This window comes from Anarhichas minor, unplaced genomic scaffold (genome assembly GCF_050575085.1).
Source record: "Anarhichas minor isolate MPS153535 unplaced genomic scaffold, ASM5057508v1 ptg000003l, whole genome shotgun sequence".
NCBI lineage: Eukaryota > Metazoa > Chordata > Actinopteri > Perciformes > Anarhichadidae > Anarhichas > Anarhichas minor.
The window spans coordinates 13,399,259-13,420,073 of NW_027466449.1; the positions used below are offsets into that span (position 1 = coordinate 13,399,259).

At 42.3% G+C, this 20,815-nt stretch overlaps 1 protein-coding gene across 3 annotated transcripts; it reads right to left on the reverse strand.

Moving 5' to 3' along the window:
* Positions 1–71: 71 nt before the first annotated feature.
* On the reverse strand, positions 72–20,300 carry prickle3 (prickle homolog 3). 3 transcript variants are annotated; one of them, XM_076098916.1, is made up of 11 exons: positions 20,122–20,300; positions 12,827–12,909; positions 6,067–6,250; positions 5,749–5,862; positions 4,884–5,021; positions 4,078–4,281; positions 3,217–3,403; positions 2,404–2,742; positions 1,982–2,284; positions 1,481–1,858; positions 72–1,383 (listed from the first exon to the last, which is right to left on the reverse strand). In XM_076098916.1, exons 1-11 carry the CDS (start codon positions 20,161–20,163, stop codon positions 923–925), a joined length of 2,433 nt encoding a protein of 810 aa, XP_075955031.1. In that variant the 5' UTR covers positions 20,164–20,300; the 3' UTR covers positions 72–922. The 3 variants fall into 3 exon arrangements, with proteins under 3 accessions (XP_075955031.1, XP_075955039.1, XP_075955047.1); XM_076098924.1 differs by lacking the exons at positions 12,827–12,909; positions 20,122–20,300 and adding an exon at positions 9,690–12,797; XM_076098932.1 differs by lacking the exons at positions 12,827–12,909; positions 20,122–20,300 and adding an exon at positions 9,242–9,661.
* Between the last annotated feature and the right edge of the window lie 515 nt (positions 20,301–20,815).

Genomic DNA, 20,815 nt, shown 5'->3' on the forward strand with positions numbered 1-20,815 from the left:
GCTGTTCAAAGGTCCATGTTGAATGTTTCGGTATGTGTGGAGTGTGGAATAAAAGCACACGGCAAGACCAACACTTTAGACAAATTTAATATCAACATAAAATTGTTTTAACACAATCTGAGAAACAGAAACTGGAATTATAATCTCTTCCTTTTACCCGAGATAAAACTAGAAAGAACAGCGACCTACACCAAATATATAAAAATAAACGACCTTATAGTCATACAAGCGTTTTTTTTGATCAAAGACATGAATGTATACAAACTTTGCAGTATTTCGTTTGGACACATAACAAATGTAACCACTCAAAACTACCACAGTTCGTCATACTCCATCCCATAATATTTGGCCATTTAGTATTCATAACTGTAATATATTACAGCCATATACACATTGCACATAAGAGCACAGAGAGTGGTTATAGTAGGGTTAAACAAAATAAGATATATTTTAATATTTTATTTTACAAACCAAGATAAAGGAATGAGCCGTCAGTCACGTGTGCTACTGTAAGTTTACGTATGTAAATGATGGCGATGATAAAAAGAAGAATTTCACTTCAGCCTCACGGCAGTTTGTGTTCAAAGAGTGAGTCCTCTCTTGGATGTTACAATATAATCCAAAGAATAATCATTCCACATTCATCGCTTCTCACAGGATTCATACACTCACATTTTCTACAATGTAACATCTCAAACAAACAAATGTAAATACGGTTAAGTTAAAGTTAGTGACCTTTCTGAGGTTTATTGTGCTTTCTTTTGCTAAGTAGTAAGTCTGGAACTATGTGGAAAAGTCTGCACATGTGTGTTGGATTTAACTCTACATCACAGCATGAAACTTGAATACCAGAGTAATGAGGGGCCATTAGTTCTTCTTGTGCACCATAATTTAGAAAATAACAATGCTGTGACGTTAGGGGTTAGGAGATAGCACAGTTTTTATCTTTGTCCTTTGCGCCGAGGCTGTGAGCTCTTCTCCGCTTTATGCTGCCTCTCAGCCCCCAGTCTCTCTGCACCTCCCTCTCCTCGTCTCCCTCTCTGTCTTTGCCCTCCTCGGGTTGCTGCTTTCGGAGCTGTGGGGGCAGAGGTATGGGCTTTCCCAGGAAGAAGCCCTCTTCCTCTGAGTCTGAGGATGAAGAGCATGTAGAGCAAGAGTCTTCATGTTTGCACGGGCCCTGCTGGAGGCTCAGCGAGGAGGCGACGGCGGAGCCCCGCTTGTCCCTCTCTTTCTCGCCTCTCCAGTCCAGCAGGTCCAGCCGAGGCCTTTCGGGCCGCGAGTGTCTGGAACACCTCTCTGCTCCCGGGTGGAGAGCCGGGTCAGAGGGGATGCGGCAACGGCTCCACCCTCGCCGCAGACTCCGCTGGTGGTAAGAGGATCCATCTGGGTGAAAATATAAAGGATGAGAAATACAAAATCAACTTGGTTTCCCAGATTCTACGTCAGTCAATAGTCATCTGTTTTGAAAGCCTTTTCTTACCCAGAAGATCCATCTGCGGTGGGATGCCCTTCTGTAGATGCAACCTGCTTCCGAAACCTCCCTCCGCCTCCTCTTCCTCCTGCTGGTCCTCCTCACCCTCTGGCAGCTCTGGCTCCTTCTCATCCTCGTCCCCATCGACAGAGTAGCTGCTGCTGATTGGTTCTCTGAAGCTGACCCGAGCTGTGCCGCTGCGGCACAGCGGAGGCGGAGAATCAGACGGTCGCTCCACCAGTTGGGGGAGTGTTGGTGGGGGCGAGTCCAGGGGCATCAAGTCACGAGACTTGAGGGGCAGAGGAGGCGGGAGGATGGACGGGTTGTTGGGCGGGAGGGGAGGCGAGTCAGGTGAGATGAGGTGTGAGTTTTTCTGTGGAGGAAACACTGCAGGGAGAAAACCAGGGGGGGGGGGGGACACATGTAGTTAATACAGAGTGAGATGAGATTATATAATTATAGAACAATGATACTTTGTTGTTGGTATTAAGCTTCAGGGATTTCTGATACCTTGCATTACTTGATTTGTCCTTTCCACCCAGTTCCTACAGTCTTTAGTCGAGGTTCCCCTTGAATTAAGGCCAGTTAGTCCAGGATTTCCATTTAGCTCTCCCTTGAACTGAAGATCTCCGACAGAACGTTTGTTAGCAGAGTCCCCCGGCAGTAAACTGTAATGTGGAAGGTCGCTGGGCCAAGACGGACCTAATCCGTTTCCTAGATGGATGTGGGGAAGAGGTGAGTAGGAGCTTTTTGGATGAGGACGGCCACTGGGTGAAGGAAGTCCGTTTTGAACTGGAGCAGTGCAGTGGACACCTGAGAGAAGCAGAGCAAGTCAATGTGTGAGAATAGTCTCTACAGGATACTTACAGGGTCATTTCTCGGCAGTGCGACCTACATAACATCATAGTATGACACCAGTGTAGCATCATCACCTCTGTTTTCCACTGCAGTGTGCATGCAGTCTTTCGCAGGAGTTATAGGGGGTTTGGTGCCCTCTAGTGGCTGCAGTGGAGAGCCGCACTGAGGCTGCTGGTGTTTCTCTGCTGTCTCGCCGCGTCGGTGCTGAGGCGGTTTGCTCTGCAGCGCCGAGTCACAGGAGTCGGAGTTATTGGGGTCCTCGCCCAGCGAGCAGGGCCTGGAGCAGAAGATGAGCCCCGCTCGAGGGAGGAAGGGGCGCCCCAGCAGAGGCAGCTGGCAGCGGGCGCAGCAGAAACACGACTCCACGGCGTGCCAGTGCTGACCCTCGTATGTCATCTGACCCTGATCGATACCTGAGAGGAAATAATTTCATGATTACACGAGTCATTTGAAAATCTATCTCTGTTTTCTCTGTAATCTCTGGTACGTATACAAATAAGTAGCTCTGCAGTTTTGATTCTTTATCTTCTTTTTATAATCTGAAGACAGATTTAACTCCTTTTCTTGGCAATCAAGTTAATGTTGGTGTACAGATTATGAATGAATGACATTATAGTAAAACACAGTTGTAATATGTCTTCAAAAGAGTAGTTACGATTGTCAGCAAATACTGTACTTTGAAAAATACTTGAAATTGTCATTATATCTGCTTACAACTACATTATAGTGTCTTAGAAACGATTCATTTAATGTTTCGTTCGCTGCCTATAAATGCTAAATACTTAAAGTCAAGTGTTACCAAATAAATAGTGAACAACATCTGCTTGATAATGGCTTTTAGCTGTGTAGAAACCCCCGTATGAGTTTCTTTAGATGTAATTCAGTACCTATGTGATCTCCGCAGGTATCGCAGTACTCTGCGTACAGGGACTCGTAGCAGCAGCAGCAGTACGGTCGGCTCTCTCTCATGATGTATCGCTGACCGCCCAGCGCAGCCTCGCACTCAAAACAGCAGAAGTGCTTCATGTGCCAGTATCTTCCCTCTGCCTCCGTACATTCATCCGCCAGAATAATCTAGGATTGAGACACAACGGAGGGAGACGGAGAGGTCACTCGGTGATGATTTCATGGGTGCAGAAGTAAACAAATCAGTTGTAAAAATGAGTACTGAGGATTTGGGTTATCAAGATAGGGAGGAAAAAAAAGATGCTATGGGCGCCCTGTTGCAGGCTTAGTCATCCTCTGGGTCTAAAGAACTCTTGTAGGTCAGTCGTGGCAGATCCATTAGCCGACTACATCAACTAATCTCTTAAGTCACATTGAGAAGTCATTTAAAACAAGCAGAGACCACCAGAAACATCTGCAAATACCCCTTTTACTATGCACTGATCAGGGACACGATGAAATACAGCAATAGTACAATACCAGACAGGGCCTGATGATTCATTTGGGGATTCGTTAAAGGATCTTTCTGCGCAGGTTTGAATAAAAAACCCCGTCTCTTATACAACTCACTCACAATGGCTCTTCTGTTATTGTTAAGATACCTTTAAAAGACTATGCCTTCTGTGGATAGTTTGCAGTGGAGAGAAAGAGATACAATGAAGCTGGGTAATAGTACTCGTGGACCAGCGGGATACTCTTCTGACTCCCACTTCACTTTACTTTACTTTCCGAGACCTGCTGCAAAACCCTGTTGTTGGTGGAAGTTTATGAGACAGGTTCGGGTTTCTCCGTGAGACAGTCACCTCATCGCAGGCCTGGCAGCGCGGCTTCAGCCTCTCAGCGTGGTGCCGGCCGCAGTAGATCTGTCCTTCCTGGAAGAAGTAGATGAGATCGACCAGCAGCTCGCTGCAGGTGGCGCACTGGAAACACTGAGGGTGCCAACAGCTGCTCTTTGCTGCCCGACTGGCAAACACCGCTATGTCTCCACCGCAGATCTGCCTCTCGCACTGGAAAAAAAAGCAGATTTGGTTGGGATGGGGGTGTGGTGCAAAGGGAAGAGTTAGATGGAATATCCTTTAAAAGAAATGGTGAACGTTGCAGGTTACACAGCCACTTGCTTATGCAGCCCTGTAATCATTAAATCTCAGTGTGCTGTGGCCCCTGAGCAATGCCTGCACCTACTTGCACCTGAACTTTCTCCAGTCCTATAAAAAAGAGATTCTTCTTCAGCATGGCTCCGATGGGTTTTAATAAGCTTTCCCTTGCATGCATTAAAGGGAACGTATCCTCATATAACTTTAAAGGGAATCTTCTGCATATTCAAGCAGAGTTTGCAGCTGCACTTTCTGTTGTTCTTCCTGCGTCTAGCGCCATTATTTAACGGAACAGTGAAGTAGTTGGATGCAAGGAAGAACTACAGGCGTGTGTGGTGGAGCAAGAGAGAGAGAGAGAGAGAGAGACATCAACACTGACTGGACATTCACAGAAAAGATGCAGAATTTTCCCTTTAAAGTTATCTCAGGACACTGTTGTTTTTGAGCTTTGTATTGGCCTATCTCATGAGGGAATCTGTTACTTTTCTAGACATAAAATAAAAATGTTGCTCTACCTGTTGGCAGATGGCTCCCGTCATAGTTACTGGGAAGAGTCTGACGACGCCTCGGCCCAAGTTCTCTTTTTTCCTCTGCTGACTGAACAAACGCAACTCCTTCTTCTCCTCGTTGTCCAGAGTGTTACAGTACTGGGACTACAGGAAACACAGAGGTTCTTGTTGACATGTGCAAAATCATCTCTAAACATCATTTACTTCTGAGGTTCAGTGAGATGAATGAAGTCCAGTATAATTTAGAACTTATTTATTGTATAGAGGGTTATTGAGAGGCATCATTTCATTTTAAATAGTGTCCTGACAAATTATAAAAGTATGCATTAGTAGCGACTGGATTTTAAGTGTAGTTTTTAATTTTTTAATGTGTAATGGTAAATGATTCACCAAATGGAGCCTTTAACAGAATGATATTTACCAGTTTCTGGTTTAACTTGGGGAAGAGAACGGCAAAACTGACTAATAAACACATTGAGCTATACAGCTTTCAAAGTGCTTTAAATAAATGCTCATTTAAAAAAAAGAATATGAACCAATTTCTTTAATAAATCACCATAAACCAATGAAAATAACATTTAAAAGGTAAAGGACGGGACAAAATAGTAGTATTATAATACACAATATATATTTTTTAACTTTTTACATTAAAAGAAAAAAAAGAATGTTTGGAAATATAAAGAATAACTTTTGTATTTAACAGCATTGATGTTAAATCGAAAGCTCAGAATCAATAATAATAATAATGATGTGTTATTGTATTGTGGTTCAGCAAACTTGCTCGACTGAGTGATTGTATGTACTTGTCATGTCACCACACTACTACGAGTGAAGCCAGAGACTGAAACATCCAACGTGGCAGCGATGTTACCTCACTGTCGTGGGCTGGAAGCTGGTGCAGCAGTTGTTTGATTCGGTATCTCTCCCCTAAACTGTTCACATAAGGCACCCTGTCCTCTGGCAAGCAGCTGAAATACTGGTATACCTGTATGAGGAGACAAGTGTGTTCACATAAAGAGCACAAATAACAGAGTACAGAGAGACAATTATTCATCCAGAGAGCAATTAATTAAATTGCAGTCATAAAACAGTTATCTAATTGTTTGTGTATGTATGAACATGTCCAAGTGGAAGTGTGCATCACCCTCACTTTTGTGTCTCCACTCTGCATCTGCACCGAGGTTGTTACCTGTTCGGGCTTGAGCCCAGGTGGGACCCATGCGTACTCCTCGGAGGCGCAGCCCGAGTCATCGTCGGAGATGGAGTGTCTCTGGAAATCTGATACCAGCTTCGTCATCATCTTTTCCAGCTGGCCCGGCACCGAGCGCACGGCATGCTCCTCTCGAACGCACTTGCAGTGAACACAGATCTTCCTGTGGAGACAAAGACGGCTTTGAGGCTCGTCCCCGGAGACTTTTTTTTTTTTTTTTTGCTACTGATTTACAACACAAGCCAAAGATGATCAAATGTCAAATGTTTCAAGGAGCTGGGTTCTCCTGGTGCGTCAGGTGCTAAGGTGCAAACCACAGAGTGAACGTGAACCCGACTTCAGATTTTCTACCAGTCATTGTTTTCCAGATGCATTTGACAAAACAGAAAGAAAATATATAAAGAATTTGGTTTATTTTTGAACCCACAATTAAGCCAGATGAATCAAATTGAGATCAGGTAGTTAGGCCCGCTCCTAAAACAAACCCAAACAACAGGGCTCTAAAAGTAATAACTCTTAAATAATAACTTTCATATGGGCACTCCCACTTTGTAACCATATTATTTATTAAAACACTTTGCGTTGGAGACATTATGTCGCAAACCAGCCCACGCACATTCTTGCGGCTGACTCAAAGAGACTCTTGGCAGCCAGAAATGACTTATACAATAGTTATTGTCATACCGATACATAAAAACGCCATCTCCAGATCATTTAAAACTCAAAACTAGAAATCGTTGTTGCACACAGTCTATGTGTAGTGTGTAGTGCTAATGCATTTACACATTTGGAGTAAACTCAATCTCATCTCAGATGTTATTGAGGAGCTCACATCCCAAACACGCTACTACCAAACAAGCAGGAAATGAGGTCGCTGACATAAGCCTGGCCGCCAATCCCGCGCGGCAGTTAAGGGAGGGAGGTGAAGATGGGAGCAATAATCTCCCCCGGCCTCATGTTACACCCCGTCGAGTCCTCTCTGACTCCTCACTACAATCAGTCTGGAGGTGGGTGTGCCCGTTCGTGGGACCAGTGGAGTCAGAGTAAAGCGCCCCGGGGTTGTCAGCGAGGTGTGAATGTCGTGTATGCGACGATGTGGCCACATACATGCATGTACTGCATGTGTACATCCCTGTTGTGATTGCATAACGGCCTGCCAGCTGGCACTTGTGGCTCAAGTTCACAAGACACAAAGCTGCTTTATTCCAGCAACCCAACCCCCACTCAACCAAAAACCTCAAACACTCAAACACACACACACACACACACACACACACACACACACACACACACAACTGCTTGAAAACTGCACGACTGCTCCTCTTCTAATCAATCGTCTCATAAAGTAAAAAGGTGTTTTTTGTTGTTAGCAACGGCAGGTAATCGCTGCATGTCAGTGTGAACGCGCTCCACTCTCTCTTCATTCAGCACGAGGTAACTGTGAAGGAGAATACAAATGCTGCTATACGATCCCAGCCATCCTGGGGTCGGCACCTTATACGACCGTGATCACAAAGCAGGTAGAACCAATACAAATAATAGTACACACGGCAAGTCAGCTTACGCTAAGCCAAGCTGGCAGGAATCTGACCCCAGCTGTAGTCGACTGTGTGTGTGTGTGTGTGTGAGCAGAAGGAGAAGCGGGGACCTGCGACGCACATGCCTCTGTAAGTGGGTAGGAGGACACAGCCGGACCCTGGCACGATGGGACAGATGGCAGATGCGCCACGTCCCCCCCCCCCCCCCCCCCCCCCCCTCACCACCAGCCTCCACATGATGAAAGGATAGAATCACCAGTGAGTCCAATTGGAATGAATTTTGGGTGAAAGTAGGCAGAGTTTGACCAAAAGATTGGTTTGTACACACGCCAAAACATATAAATACACTACTACTACATGAATGAGCACATCAGCACCACTTTAAAGTATAGACTAGTTTAGACTAGTATGACACGAGCAAAGCTTTTCCAAAACATACTCATTTTAATTCGATTTTTCTTAGCAAGCGGTTCAGTAAACGTCAACACTGCTATACACCGGGCCCTGGTGTGCCGAGTTCTGTCCTGTTCAATTATTTGACTCTGATGTAATAGAGCTGCTTTGTCCCCTCTGGCTGCCGACCACATTTTCTGCTGATAGGTCAAAAGACTTCATACATCAATGCTTTGATCGTCCTCATGAAAATGTGTACGGAGCAAGAACAGCTCGGTCGTTGTAGAATGTATCGTTCACCAAACTGCTGTCAAAGTTAGAGCTGAAATAAGAAGTCGATCAGCAGGAAATGTATAATCGATTATTTGTTTAAGTTGTTTTTAAAGCAGACATTTGCTCATTCTAAATATAGGGTCTAAATAAAAAGAGCACAGACAAACGTAATCAATTAATTAATACTGTATTCCTTTACAACATCTACACCAAGAAAACACAAGAAGGTAACTGTGTGTTAGGAACCAGGAGACACAGAGGATGCTGCTTTGGACATTTGAATGGCTGCACCAGAACATTGTTACTGAAGCTGCTGGCACAGCTGGTGCTGTAATTGTTGTTCATTTTAATGAGGGATAATCTACTAAACTAAATAATTATGAAACTAAATGACCCTAGATAATAAAGCAGGGTGGTAGAGGACATGGAGGAGAGGACAGCTCTGTCATGCTGATGTAAAGTAAAGTAAGTACATTGAAAGTGAATATTGACACTTTGTGGAGCAGAAATAAACTCATTTGAACTAGAAATCCACCAGCTTTAATTAGCTTTGGCTGAACGGATTTAAAATCGTTTTAGATTGTTGAACACAGAGATTAAGGCTTGTTAAATCCTTCCCTGGATCCCAAAACAACCCGAGTTCATCCAGTAATACATTAGCCTGCACTTTCATACGTGTGCACATGTTTAAATAAAATGACGTCTCCATGAAGATACCATATAATCCTGCTGTTAAGCTGTGTGCAGAGGATTTGAGTAACAACACCAACTGTACATGAAGTCATGTGCTGCACATTAAATCTACACAGATGTGTGTACAAAACAACATATAATCAGAAAGAATCTAAACACACACACACAACCTTCAGTCTACACACATCTCCCAACTGAATGACTGAGTTTTAGTCGCTTTAATCCTGTCAGACAGTAAAATATGGTTTCTTCATTACCTGCTGTAATCATGACAAATTAGTCCCGGTTGGCCTTTTGACGCGGTCCCATCCAGACTTGAGCTCTGTGAAGGTTTGCATTCGATAGGCGACCATCACCGTCACAGCCTGTCTGTCGGTGTCGGAGCAGGCTATTCTATGGCAGCTCCCTTCCATGTGGTCATTTCTCTGTCCGCTCGGCTCTTTTCAATGTGCCCGCCACCCCCGACTCCCACCCTCCTCCGCGCTGACAGTGGGCTCAAACAAAAGGCACCGAACGCGACCACGCACGGCTAAAAAATACACACACCGTCCTCAAGGAACACACACACACGCTCATGTGATTTTAAGTGATAAGCTCAAGCACGCATACACGCAGCGGACGTTTCAACTAAGCCCGACAATTTACTCACTTTTGAAGATATGAAAAGTCAAAAGTCCACGTGAGAGTGGTGAAGAGTAAACTCACTGTGTCTTTTCTCCTCGGACCAGACTGCTGTGACTGATTCATACCAGATGGACGGTTGTTTGTTGCCTTGATGCAGTTATTAATCATAGAAATGAAAGTGGAGCAGATTTTCTGTGCAGCATTTGTCATCTCATGCGATCAAGATGGGAATGCACGACAACAAAGTGTCTCTGGCGAAACATCAAGCAGACGGCATGACTTTCAGTCTTAGCGAAGTCACGACACACCGGCTCATCTGACTTTGGTCATTCGCTGAGGATGAAGATCAGGGAGGACACGTCTGCTGGAGAAGAGTCAGAACACGTCATTCTTCATGTATTCTTTCTTTTATTTCTTTTTAATGTTGCTTTGGGCCCAAAACATGGTAAAGTAACAATTTAACGACTCCACTACCAGAGTCAGCAGTGCTGTTTAGTAGTGACATCTACAATGTAGAGCTGCCATTGATAGTCAATCAATTTATTAGTCAAAACTGCAACTATTTTGACTATTTTTTAAAGCAAAAATGCAAAATATTCTGTTATTTTCAGTTTTTCTTGTCTTGTATGATTGTAAACTGAATATATTTTCATTTTGGACTGCTGGTCAGATGAAATAGTTCATAATTAATCTTAAAAATGATCGTTAGTTAACTCACAGCCTTAAAATGATGCGTTTTTTTAGATAACTAACCTCCAAACAGCTGATCTAGACCCCCTGTTTTGGGGCATACAGATATGTTGTGAGTCAGTATACCGTAACTGGAAGCAGCCTTGAGATAATCCCCTGCTTCACATGCGTGCTGCTGTAACAATCTATAACTCACTGCAGGATGTATAGTGAAGCCCTCCTTAGATCTGACTTTAAGAAACAGATGGGCCTTGTCCTTTAACTCTCTGCCACTAATTAGTGACTGAGTAATTGCCGCATGGCCACCCAGACTAATAGCGATGGCTACTTTGAACACTTTTGAAGCGTGGTGGAGACCTGTGGGTCAAAAGTAACTCGATTCACTCGCTGCTGGCCAGCGGATGCACCATCTGCCCCCCCCCACCTCAGTTTAAGCTCTGTCTGAGAAAGCTCAGCATGAAGATGGATCACTTCCCTCTCAGCGAGCATCAGCGGCTAAAGGCCGCGGTCACTCGGATGATCTCGTCCATCAGGGAAGGTGTGGTTCTAAATTGGTTATTAAGGAAGATGCAATTAGCACGGGACTCTCGGGTCTTAAAAAACTGACCCCCATAAATCTCAACCATTTAATCACATCCATGTTCCTCTCTCTCTCTCCTGGATCGGCCAAGAGACGTCTAAACGAGACGCTTCTCTTTGTCATCTCACCTAAAGTCATTTCCGATCTGTTCTGCAGCCAAAATGCAGAATTGAGAAAACGTCCATAACTCACAGCGTGATGGTGATACTACACAGAAACTGCAAACAGACTGGTGCGTATACAGAGGCAGGACGTCCACCAGAGTGTAGCCGGGAGGTAGAGAGCAGCACACGTGTTTTAGATTACATCCCAACTTCCAAGCTTTTGTCTTGACCTGAATAGTGGGAAACTGAACTGAAAAAAGCTAAAAGATACAATTACAGTCTTTTGGTTACATGAAGTACGCATTCCTGCGCCTTTTTTTCTTCTTTTTATTCTCTCCATCACCAAGTCACAGTTGGCTTCAGCCATGCAGCGCCCATCTGGGATTGTCTCATCTGGGATCCTTCTTTCTCTTTTCGTTCATCTAGCTGTGTGTACAGCCTCAGAGTCTGGAGCCACTAAACACAACACGCTGGACTTGGAACAATCGAATTTAGAATCTGGATCATAAACAGCTGCCTTCCAAACAACCGACTCTTTGCTTCTTTTACGCTCATATAAGTAAGTACCAATGAAGAAGTTGTTATTTATACATGTTTTAACACTAAATGCAATGCATACAAATGTCCCAGTTGAACAAGGGAAAGCAGCAGTGAATTGGAGAGACAGTGGGGGAGACAGAGGGAGGTTATGAAGTGGTCCAGAGGGTTACTATCACAGCAGTGAGGCCTAATCTTATTAGTGCGATTGTCAGGATTAGAGTAACCAAGAGACCCAACCAGCTGGATATTCTCTAACGGACTAAAGGAGAGAGAGAAAAGAAAACGTGGCTCAAAGGAAAGCACGCAAAACAACAGCTGAACGGAATGAAATAAATTAAGGATCCTTTGACAGTTAACAACTGCTGAACAAAAAGGTGTCAGAGGTACTGTATGCAGGCAGACGGTTCAAGTGGCTTGAGGCTTCATTTAACCCTTTTTGCTGCAGAGACACAATATGGACATCCCACAAAACATTTGTCCTTCTGCTAAGTAGATCTCGTCTTGTCGCTCAGTTGATGTGCACCAAAGCAAATAAACTGTTGTATCAACAAACAACAGCACACAAGAATAGGGTTTAAATCGCTGGAGCTCAGGCACACTGCACATGTTGCACGGTGGACTATTGGTAATCCTGCTGCTCTGTAGAGCTTCTGTTTTCCCCATGAATATGAAGTCAACTCAAACTAAATGCAGCTGCTTTCTGGTGCAATTGCCAGGGCTTAATGGCACTCATGACTCCACAGCACTGATTCTTTACGGCCACGGGGTGAGTGAGACTGATCGGCTCTGCGAATAGCATGCGGTGATCTGACCTGGTCATGTTTGTTGTCTTTTAATGTATGTCTGCTCTCAGCGTGTACACAGATCACAGATAAGCTGATTTCCGTAGGAAGCAATGTTGATGCTCACTCCTAAGACATGTGCAAACACATACACACACATGCACACAGTTTGACTCCTGACGTCGGTTCTTATACATCTACCCATTACTCTTTTATGTATATATATATGTAAAATTATATGAAAACTGTCAAAAGCATCATTTATGAGCTAGCAATTCTTCTGTTTGTGTGCACAAAATGACATTAAAGTTGTAACCGTATTATACCTTTGAAGTTTATCCGCCTGGGAACAAAAACAATATGTTTGACCTCCCTTGTAAGTAGCTTATTATTATAAGAAGTTGCACAATATCCAAAAAGCAACAGGAGAGAGTGCAACCCTACAGAGGTGATTATACAGAATGAGAAAAACATTTCCTGCTCGGCTGACAGGCGGCTGACTGGCGGTGTTTGAGACGTTACCTCCAGCCGTGGACACGGAAGCCGGGGCACTTGTCCCCACAGCGCATACAGGGCTGCCCTCTGTCTGGGTCCTCTTCCTCCTGCTGAAAACAAAACACAAACTCACTTCAGCGCACATCGTTTCCCGTTGGAGAACCATTCACACCTTTTGGGCGCAAGACAGTTAAAGGTTAGAACAACTATAGGCAGGCACATACAGGGTTCGCCATAAACGGCCGCAGCATCAACATCATATGGAGCTGGTGAGTGTTTCCACTTAAGCCACAAGTAGAATGTACTCAGAGTCAATCTCCTCAGCCTTTGGTTCAGCAGCGTTTGGGGTGGGCTGTGGGCCGTCTATAGATTTCACATGCACTACTTGATGACGCCAATTTATGAAAATCCCACATCATCATGTCACTGTGTGTGTGTGTGTGTGTGTGCTTGAACTGGAGATATAAACCATTGAAATGGCTAAAATGGTGGTGAGTCTAAATATACACCTCTGTGCTCAACATGTGTTTTCCTGCTCATACATTACATGGTTTTCTTACAGCTGAATGTGCAGTAATCTCTGCTGTATTCACTATAATATAATAAGGAATGAGGACTAAATCTTGCGGGGGGTGTTAAACCTGCATTCAAGACACAAAAATCAGTGAGTGAATGATATCCAGAATGTTGCCACTGTATAAACTTGTTTTGTAACAGATGGGATGAACAGTATAAAGATGGCTGTACAATCTCAAAAGTGTCTTTTTCCAGTGCATCTGTGCATCTGTGCATCTGATTTAGCCAACAACTAAACCAACCACCTGACATCTCACTTGTGCTTCAATCCCTGCAGCATGTGTGTGTGTGTGTGTGTGTGTGTGTGTGTGTGTGTGTGTGTGTGTGTGTGTGCAGAAACAAGCCTCTTTTTAGAGATGAGAGGAAGGAAGCAGACTCAGGATGAGAGCTGCACCCTTTCCCTCTCCATGTAGTCCCTTTGTCTACACTTTCTTTTTCCCCGATGCCTTTATTCTACAGCAGCTCATATCTTCTGTGATAGAAGTTTACTGTTGACAGAGAACATTTGTCAGGTCAAAGTCAATTCAAAGTCAAGTCAATTCTATTTGTATGGCCCAATATCCCAAATCACAAATGTGTACAACATACGACACCCTCTGTCCTTAGACCCTTGATTCAGATGAGGAATAACTCCCTCCGACAAACCCTTTAACAAGGAAACAATGAAAGGGTTCTGTGGCGCTGCTGTTTTCCACTTCACCATTTGGAGAAGAAGGACAAAGCATGTGCCTCATATGCACTTCTGTCAGCAAAAAGAGCGAGACCCCATATTTGCTGCCATTTTGGCAAGTTTTGAAAATAAGCTTTATGGGCAAAACTTAAAGGAGACATATAACGCTAATTTTCCGGTTCATGCTTGTATTTGGGGTTTTGTAGTAGAACATGTTTCCATGCGTTAATGTTAAAAAAAAACACATTATTTTTCTCAAACTGTCTTTCTGAATAAGCTTGTATTCATCTTCTGTCTGAAACGGTCCGTTTTTAGCGGCTGTCTCTTTAAGGCCCCCTCATTGAAAAAGCCCAGTCTGCTGTAAGTGGTCAGCGTTTTTCCGGTCTTCCTCATCTGACCTGTCGCCATCTTTGCAGTGTCATTGCAGCCGGAAGCTCTCTGAACTCTGTGTGTGTCAACTACACAGAGTTTAGCTGCACTTCTACTGGTGACATCACAACCGTACCGAAGTCCTGACGGCTCGTTTAAAAGCCACAGTTTCTGAATACGGGCTGTGTGCATATTGAGTGTTTTGATACTTTCACTGTAAATAAACAGCACCTGAACCTGCTTCATATTTAAAAAGACATGAAAATCTTACGTTCTACGATACCAACTATGACAACTATATTTGCTCTTCTCAAGCGCATGAATAAACTGCACATTAAGATGCAGAACACACACATGCGCACAGACGCCGGCAGAGTTTAACGAGCAAAGCAATAAAACGCAGATATGTGATACAGCGAGGTTACCTGCGTATACCTGCTCAGCTGTGTTTTCAACGTCGTCTTTCCAACCACACACACCTTCAGAAGGTAACCATAAACCAATATTCACATCAAGCCTGTTTTTCCCATGCACAGTTCTTTATGAACAAAAGCACGAATACATGACTTTGATTGGAGCGACGCTGAGTTTGCATAGCTTATCTCACTGATAGCTCAGGGTTGTAAGGGCTTTACTAATGCACTGAGAAACCATTAACTGGGAGCATTAAGAAGCTTGCTTTCTTGTACTTTTGAGCATAAAATCGTTTTTATGCGCTTTTTAAAAAAAATATTCTGTTTTGAGTACATGTTTCCAGGACTGAGATATTAGGCTATTTGCAATGATGACTGTATCCAGAACTCGTTAGTCAAGAAAAGTCCCACATGACAGGAAACAATGATTTACACGCTGTAATTGAAATGCCTCGCCGTGTTGTGTGCGCTGGTGTCTGCCTATATTAATCAACACGTTGAATGTCGTTAACAGAGCCAGGTACAACAAGGTGACAAGACGGGCTCAATGAAGCGTACAGATGATTTCTGGGTGACTGGACCTTTCAGTTGTTATTTCCTCATGGAGTTCCTGAGCTGTCATTCTGACATGGGGACTGAGCCGGCGGTAGCACATTACAAAGTGCCGGCACATTTAACACCGGTGCACAGGGAATGAAAGTGAATCAATTGTAGCTGACCTGAAGCGATTACACTTTAGGGTACTGAGGGAAGTTACAGACTTTCCACGCAATGACATGATGCTTTATATGTTCATGTTTTCATTGTCATGTTCTGCACTTTCTGATGCCGATGGGTGAATTATGAGTTTGAAAACGTCCACCTCTGGCCACTGAGGTTAATCCTCTGATTGGAAATAGAGAAGTTCTTGTATTCTTCAGAATCCGGAGCGAGTGATGAGATGGAGGTCTGCCAACATCAGATTAGACTCAGCACAACGACTGCGACTAATTCTAAAACTGAGTGAGATAAAAGTGATGAGGGGGCTCAACATCGTCAACACAAACACTCACTCACTCACTTAAGGGGAGATTGTAATTTAGAGTTAAGCACCAGTACAATCATGACGTAATGAAGGATAAGAAATTCTAAAAAAAGCCTTACACTCACTCATACTCTCAAAACGAGATGATCTAAAAGTAGATACTACAGGGAAATACTTGTTTAAAAGCACAAATACAGACTATCAACACAGCACTGAAACTAATACAACAGAAATATTCAGATCTATCCCGATCACTATGCACAAGGCAGCGCCCTTGGTTAGTATGCCTGCTTCAGGCTGGGAGAGTGACTACGCTGAGGGGAGAAAGTATGAACAACCTTAAACCTGCAGTGCGGTTACAGGAAATGACGTCCTGCCTTGCTTTGGATGAATTTACATTTGTGGTCAGAGGGAAATCAAATGAATTCAGGGAAATACGGAACACTTTGATGCAATTCCTGGAAAGTGAGGGTGAAATGAATTAGTGAAATTGATAAATACACCAAGACAACAAGCACCTATGAATAATACTATACCCCTTAGTAGTATATTAGTATAAATATGTCAATGAATGTAAAAAAAAACTCACTTGTACTATTTGCTTACTACCTACTCAGAGCTATACTGACGTAAAAGTAGCAAACGTCAAATTCAAAACGTTACTTGATTAAAAATATAAAAGTATGAGCATTAAAGTATACTTAAAGTACCAAAGGTAAAAGTATTTATTGTGCAGAATGGCACATTTCAAATTCACACACATATATATATATATATATATAAAATTGTATTATAATTAGTGATGCATTATTAAGTAAGCATTACTAATGTTGCAGCTGGTAAAGGTGCGGTTTGATTAATATACTGCTGGGTGACTTAATCCATAAATATAAAACACAAAAAACATTTGTATATTTTGCATTAATAATCTGACCCTGAAAAGTGACCACTGGTAACTAAAACTGACAAAATAAATGTAATGAAGTGGAAAGAATGGCCTCCAAATTGTGGTGTAGTAGAAGTTCAAGTATCGTAAAATGGAAATACTCTGACAACGTACATCAAAATTGTACGTGCAGTACTTGAGTAAAGGACCAGTATTTAGTCCCGTTATATGCTAACAGACAACAAGAGAACATCCGAGAGGCACAACAATGAATACAAGTTTGACGAGGTCACGCTCCATCCTCAAAGGTTCTGTTTAAAACCCAGGAGAAGGTCTCATCTGGAAACATGTCCGAAGCTGCATAACAACCTGTCAACTTGGTTCTAATTAACACAACGTCAAACTATGTCGTGACATCTTGGGTGCTCCCAGCTGTTGTTTTGTCCTCGTTAAAGAGGTTCATTTCAATAAGCAGGAAGCTGTAATTTACTCCTTAATGACTGTTTTGATGGCAACAGAAAGAACAACCTTTCAGCCTTGAACATTAGCCTTCACCAGTTACTTCTACATTTCCTTGAATGTGTCCTCATCATGTCGACTAGTGCCCTATATGTCAAGGCTACACAGAGACTTCATGTGTGTTTTTCCGTTCAGTTTTAAAAAGACAACGCGTCACGTTTGTGGCCCAACAATGAGGTTCGTCTATTGTGCTGCAAGTGAAGAGATGTGATGGGAGCGGTGGTAGGAAGTTTTCTTCTAAACTGAGTGTGGGTAAAGTAAATAATACAATCACACAAGTTCACATCAGCTCACATGCTCTCTCTCTCTCTCTCAGACTTTTTCATATCAGCTCCTTTGTTTTCACTAAGTGGGTGTGAGGTTTGATCACATGCCGCGCTGCCTTGGTTTGCTTGAGATCTTCTCTGCTACCAAGTAAACCGTGTAACGGCCAAACTGAGAGTCGGACAAATTTGTTCTCTGAACATCCAACAATGAATATAAGACAATGGATGCACCCAAATGATGTCGTTGGCACACTAAATGCTATGCGAGTGTTGCCTCCTCAGGTGGGAGGGTATGGGGCTCTGCGCTTCAGATGATTAACCTAACAGAAGACAATGATTGTAATTGTAAGTTTCGCTCCTCTCTTTCGATGTTGCGGTGAAGGAGGGGTTAAACATTAACAGTAGAGGTCAGAGGTCAGGGGCCTTTGCAGCCTTGCCACACTGGACAGGATCAAACAGACAGCACCGCTCACAGCACTTCTTGTTGCTCTTATGCATCGCTGTTAAACAAAGTTTAACAACTGGACGTTTACAAGTGTCATTCTGCAGGTCAGACAGAAATGTGTATCTGTGACAGTGCTGTTGTGAGTGGGGACTTGATAGACTTTTTTAGGAGGAAAAGATAGATACTTTATTATAAAGCACAGGTGTTACTAATAACACTAACGACAGCTCCCTTCCATGACAGTGTGCCAGCATGAAGAATAACAGGATCCTGAAGCAGCTAAATGGGTTTTTAAGTAATTATCACATTTATTACGTACACCTGTGTTTTTGCTACTGTGACATGTCAAAATGTCCGTTGTGAAAAAGGCTAATTACTAGATATGCAGTTAATGACGATCTAAAAAGGTATTTATAGCTAAAACAAATAGGCAAACTGGTTATTGCAACGGCTAACTAGCACATCCAAGGTTAAGTGCACAGTGTCACACGACAAAAGATATAAAACAATCACACAATAACTGCAGAAAAGTTTTGTCGTGCGACAATTTGTTTAAAGGTTTCTTTAATCGGTCGTCTATTTTATCATTCATTGGGAAAACAAGTGTTCTAACATCTTGAGTCACATATTATTTTTGCATTCTCTACACCTTCAAATCTATACACAAGTCATATAATGAATATTTGAATCCGAGTAGGCTCGTGGCTGTCTAACACTGATACAACAGGTGGTTTGACAGACAATTATTTGATCTGACTTGTTTAATTTTTATAGCAGATTAAAATTAATTAAAAGGTTAAAAAATGATTATAGGTGATGTTGCTCTACAATGATAATTAATACACAATATATTCCATTAATTGTAGCGCTACTGCGATGAAAATCCTGCTCTGATAATTTACAAATAATTTGTTAACTTGTTAAAAAGAACTAAAGTGTTTAAGATACACTTTGCACTTGTTGACATCTGTGTTGTAACATGATTCCAAACTCACTTTTCAAGTGCCGATGTAATGGAGTGTTGGAGAATAAAATATTAATGTTATTCATTAATACTTGACTGTATTCATTGTGTGAGTCAGGTGGGAACAGGGTGCTAAATGTGTTAGAATAGTGCTAAAGCCATTACTTAAAGGAATAATTTAAGTAATTATATAATTATGAACACATTAATGCATCAATAATTATAATCCAATAATATAAAATACATGTTGCATAATGAGCACTTCTAGGCATATTTTGATGCTAATACTTTTGTACTTTTATTACATAACATTTAGAATGCAATACTTATACTAAACAGAGTATTTGTACACTGTGGTATTGCTACTTTTACCCAAGTAAAATATCTGAATACTTCTACAAATGTATAAACACAGTTAAACTAAAAATGTAGAAAGGGGTATTATGGTCTGGTTTGCTATTAGACTAGTGCATTAAAAAGATTTTTTTTTTTTTTTCTTTTTTTTACAGCAAGTATTGTGTTAGTTGGATTCACAGTCACTGTCTGGATATAATCCAAGTGTGCTGCAGAGCCAGATGTTTCACGGCCACACAGATGTTAGTCTGGTCCGAAAACAAGCTTCATTTGGTTAGTAACCTGACCGTATAGGCTGTGTTTTTGGGCAACATTCCAGCTATAGCACGCAATCGAACAGGGCATCAATTGTTGTTGTAATGAAAACCTGACAAAAGATAATAAACATGTTCAGTTTACAGCAACCACATCACCGACCTGCTCAGGTAAAAAATAAATGTCTATGACGTCGTCTGTCCTGACTGGGACCTGGGGCGCCCGAAATGACTCAAGAATCAAAGAATGTACTTTCTGGTACACAGTATAATAAAATACAACAATGTAATTTAGTATAAGTGTTGGGAAGAAGTGGGATATTCTTTTATTACATTTTATTACAAAATAAAACTTGTAGGCTACCGACACAAAAGCCAGGTGAAGGTGGACAAAGTTCCGCTCGGGCTGTTTTCAATAGCCTACAAGTTCATTGCAAGTCTTAACTATTACAACGAAGCAGACAAAATACCTTAAAATAAACCTAAAGTATGTTTTATGTCAAAAGAAGATGCTAGCAAAAGTGTTTACTAAAGTTGTGAAAGTAGTTGAGAAATAAATAGCAAAGAAAAGTAGTCCCTTACCGAGCGGTTCGACCGTCGCTTTTTAGATCCGCGCATGAACATGATGTCGGTTGGATGTTACCAACACAATGATGTGATTCCAGATGAATAAACGGAGGTCTAAATATTTGTAGTCACACAGTCTGTGTTGAACAAACTACATGATGTCCCCCCTCAGACTGCCCCGGACTCCTCCTTCCGCCTTAGCTAACCACTTTGGCACCTGACAAGCTAGCCTAACTGAAATAAAAACACGACTTCCGGCTGGTCTTTCAAAGTAAAATACTTCTTAACGTCCAAGTTCGACATTTCTTTAGCAGGCCCAAACTAAAAGCAAAATTAAGATATACGTTTTTATTAAATACACATACAAATGTTTTATTGGTCATAATGTTTACCTACAAAATCTTTAATTTCTAACTAAAACTGTGGTCGCTTTTATTTTGAAGGTGTGAGCTCCGTTCTGACAGTAGCTATGTAACTTGACGAAGCTCCAACCTACCTCCCCTGTCCAGAAACCTGAACGCAGGCAGCCAACGGTCCTAAAGTTTGGCCTTCACTTCACCTAGGCTACAAGTACATACAAGTGCAATCAAACCCTTCTTTCTCGACTCGAGACTGGTTCATATTGTTACAACAGGAAAACATTCAGAGCATAGGAGGAGTCAGTTTAATAAATATTCCTACATGTCAATTTGGTCAAGGAAATATGAAC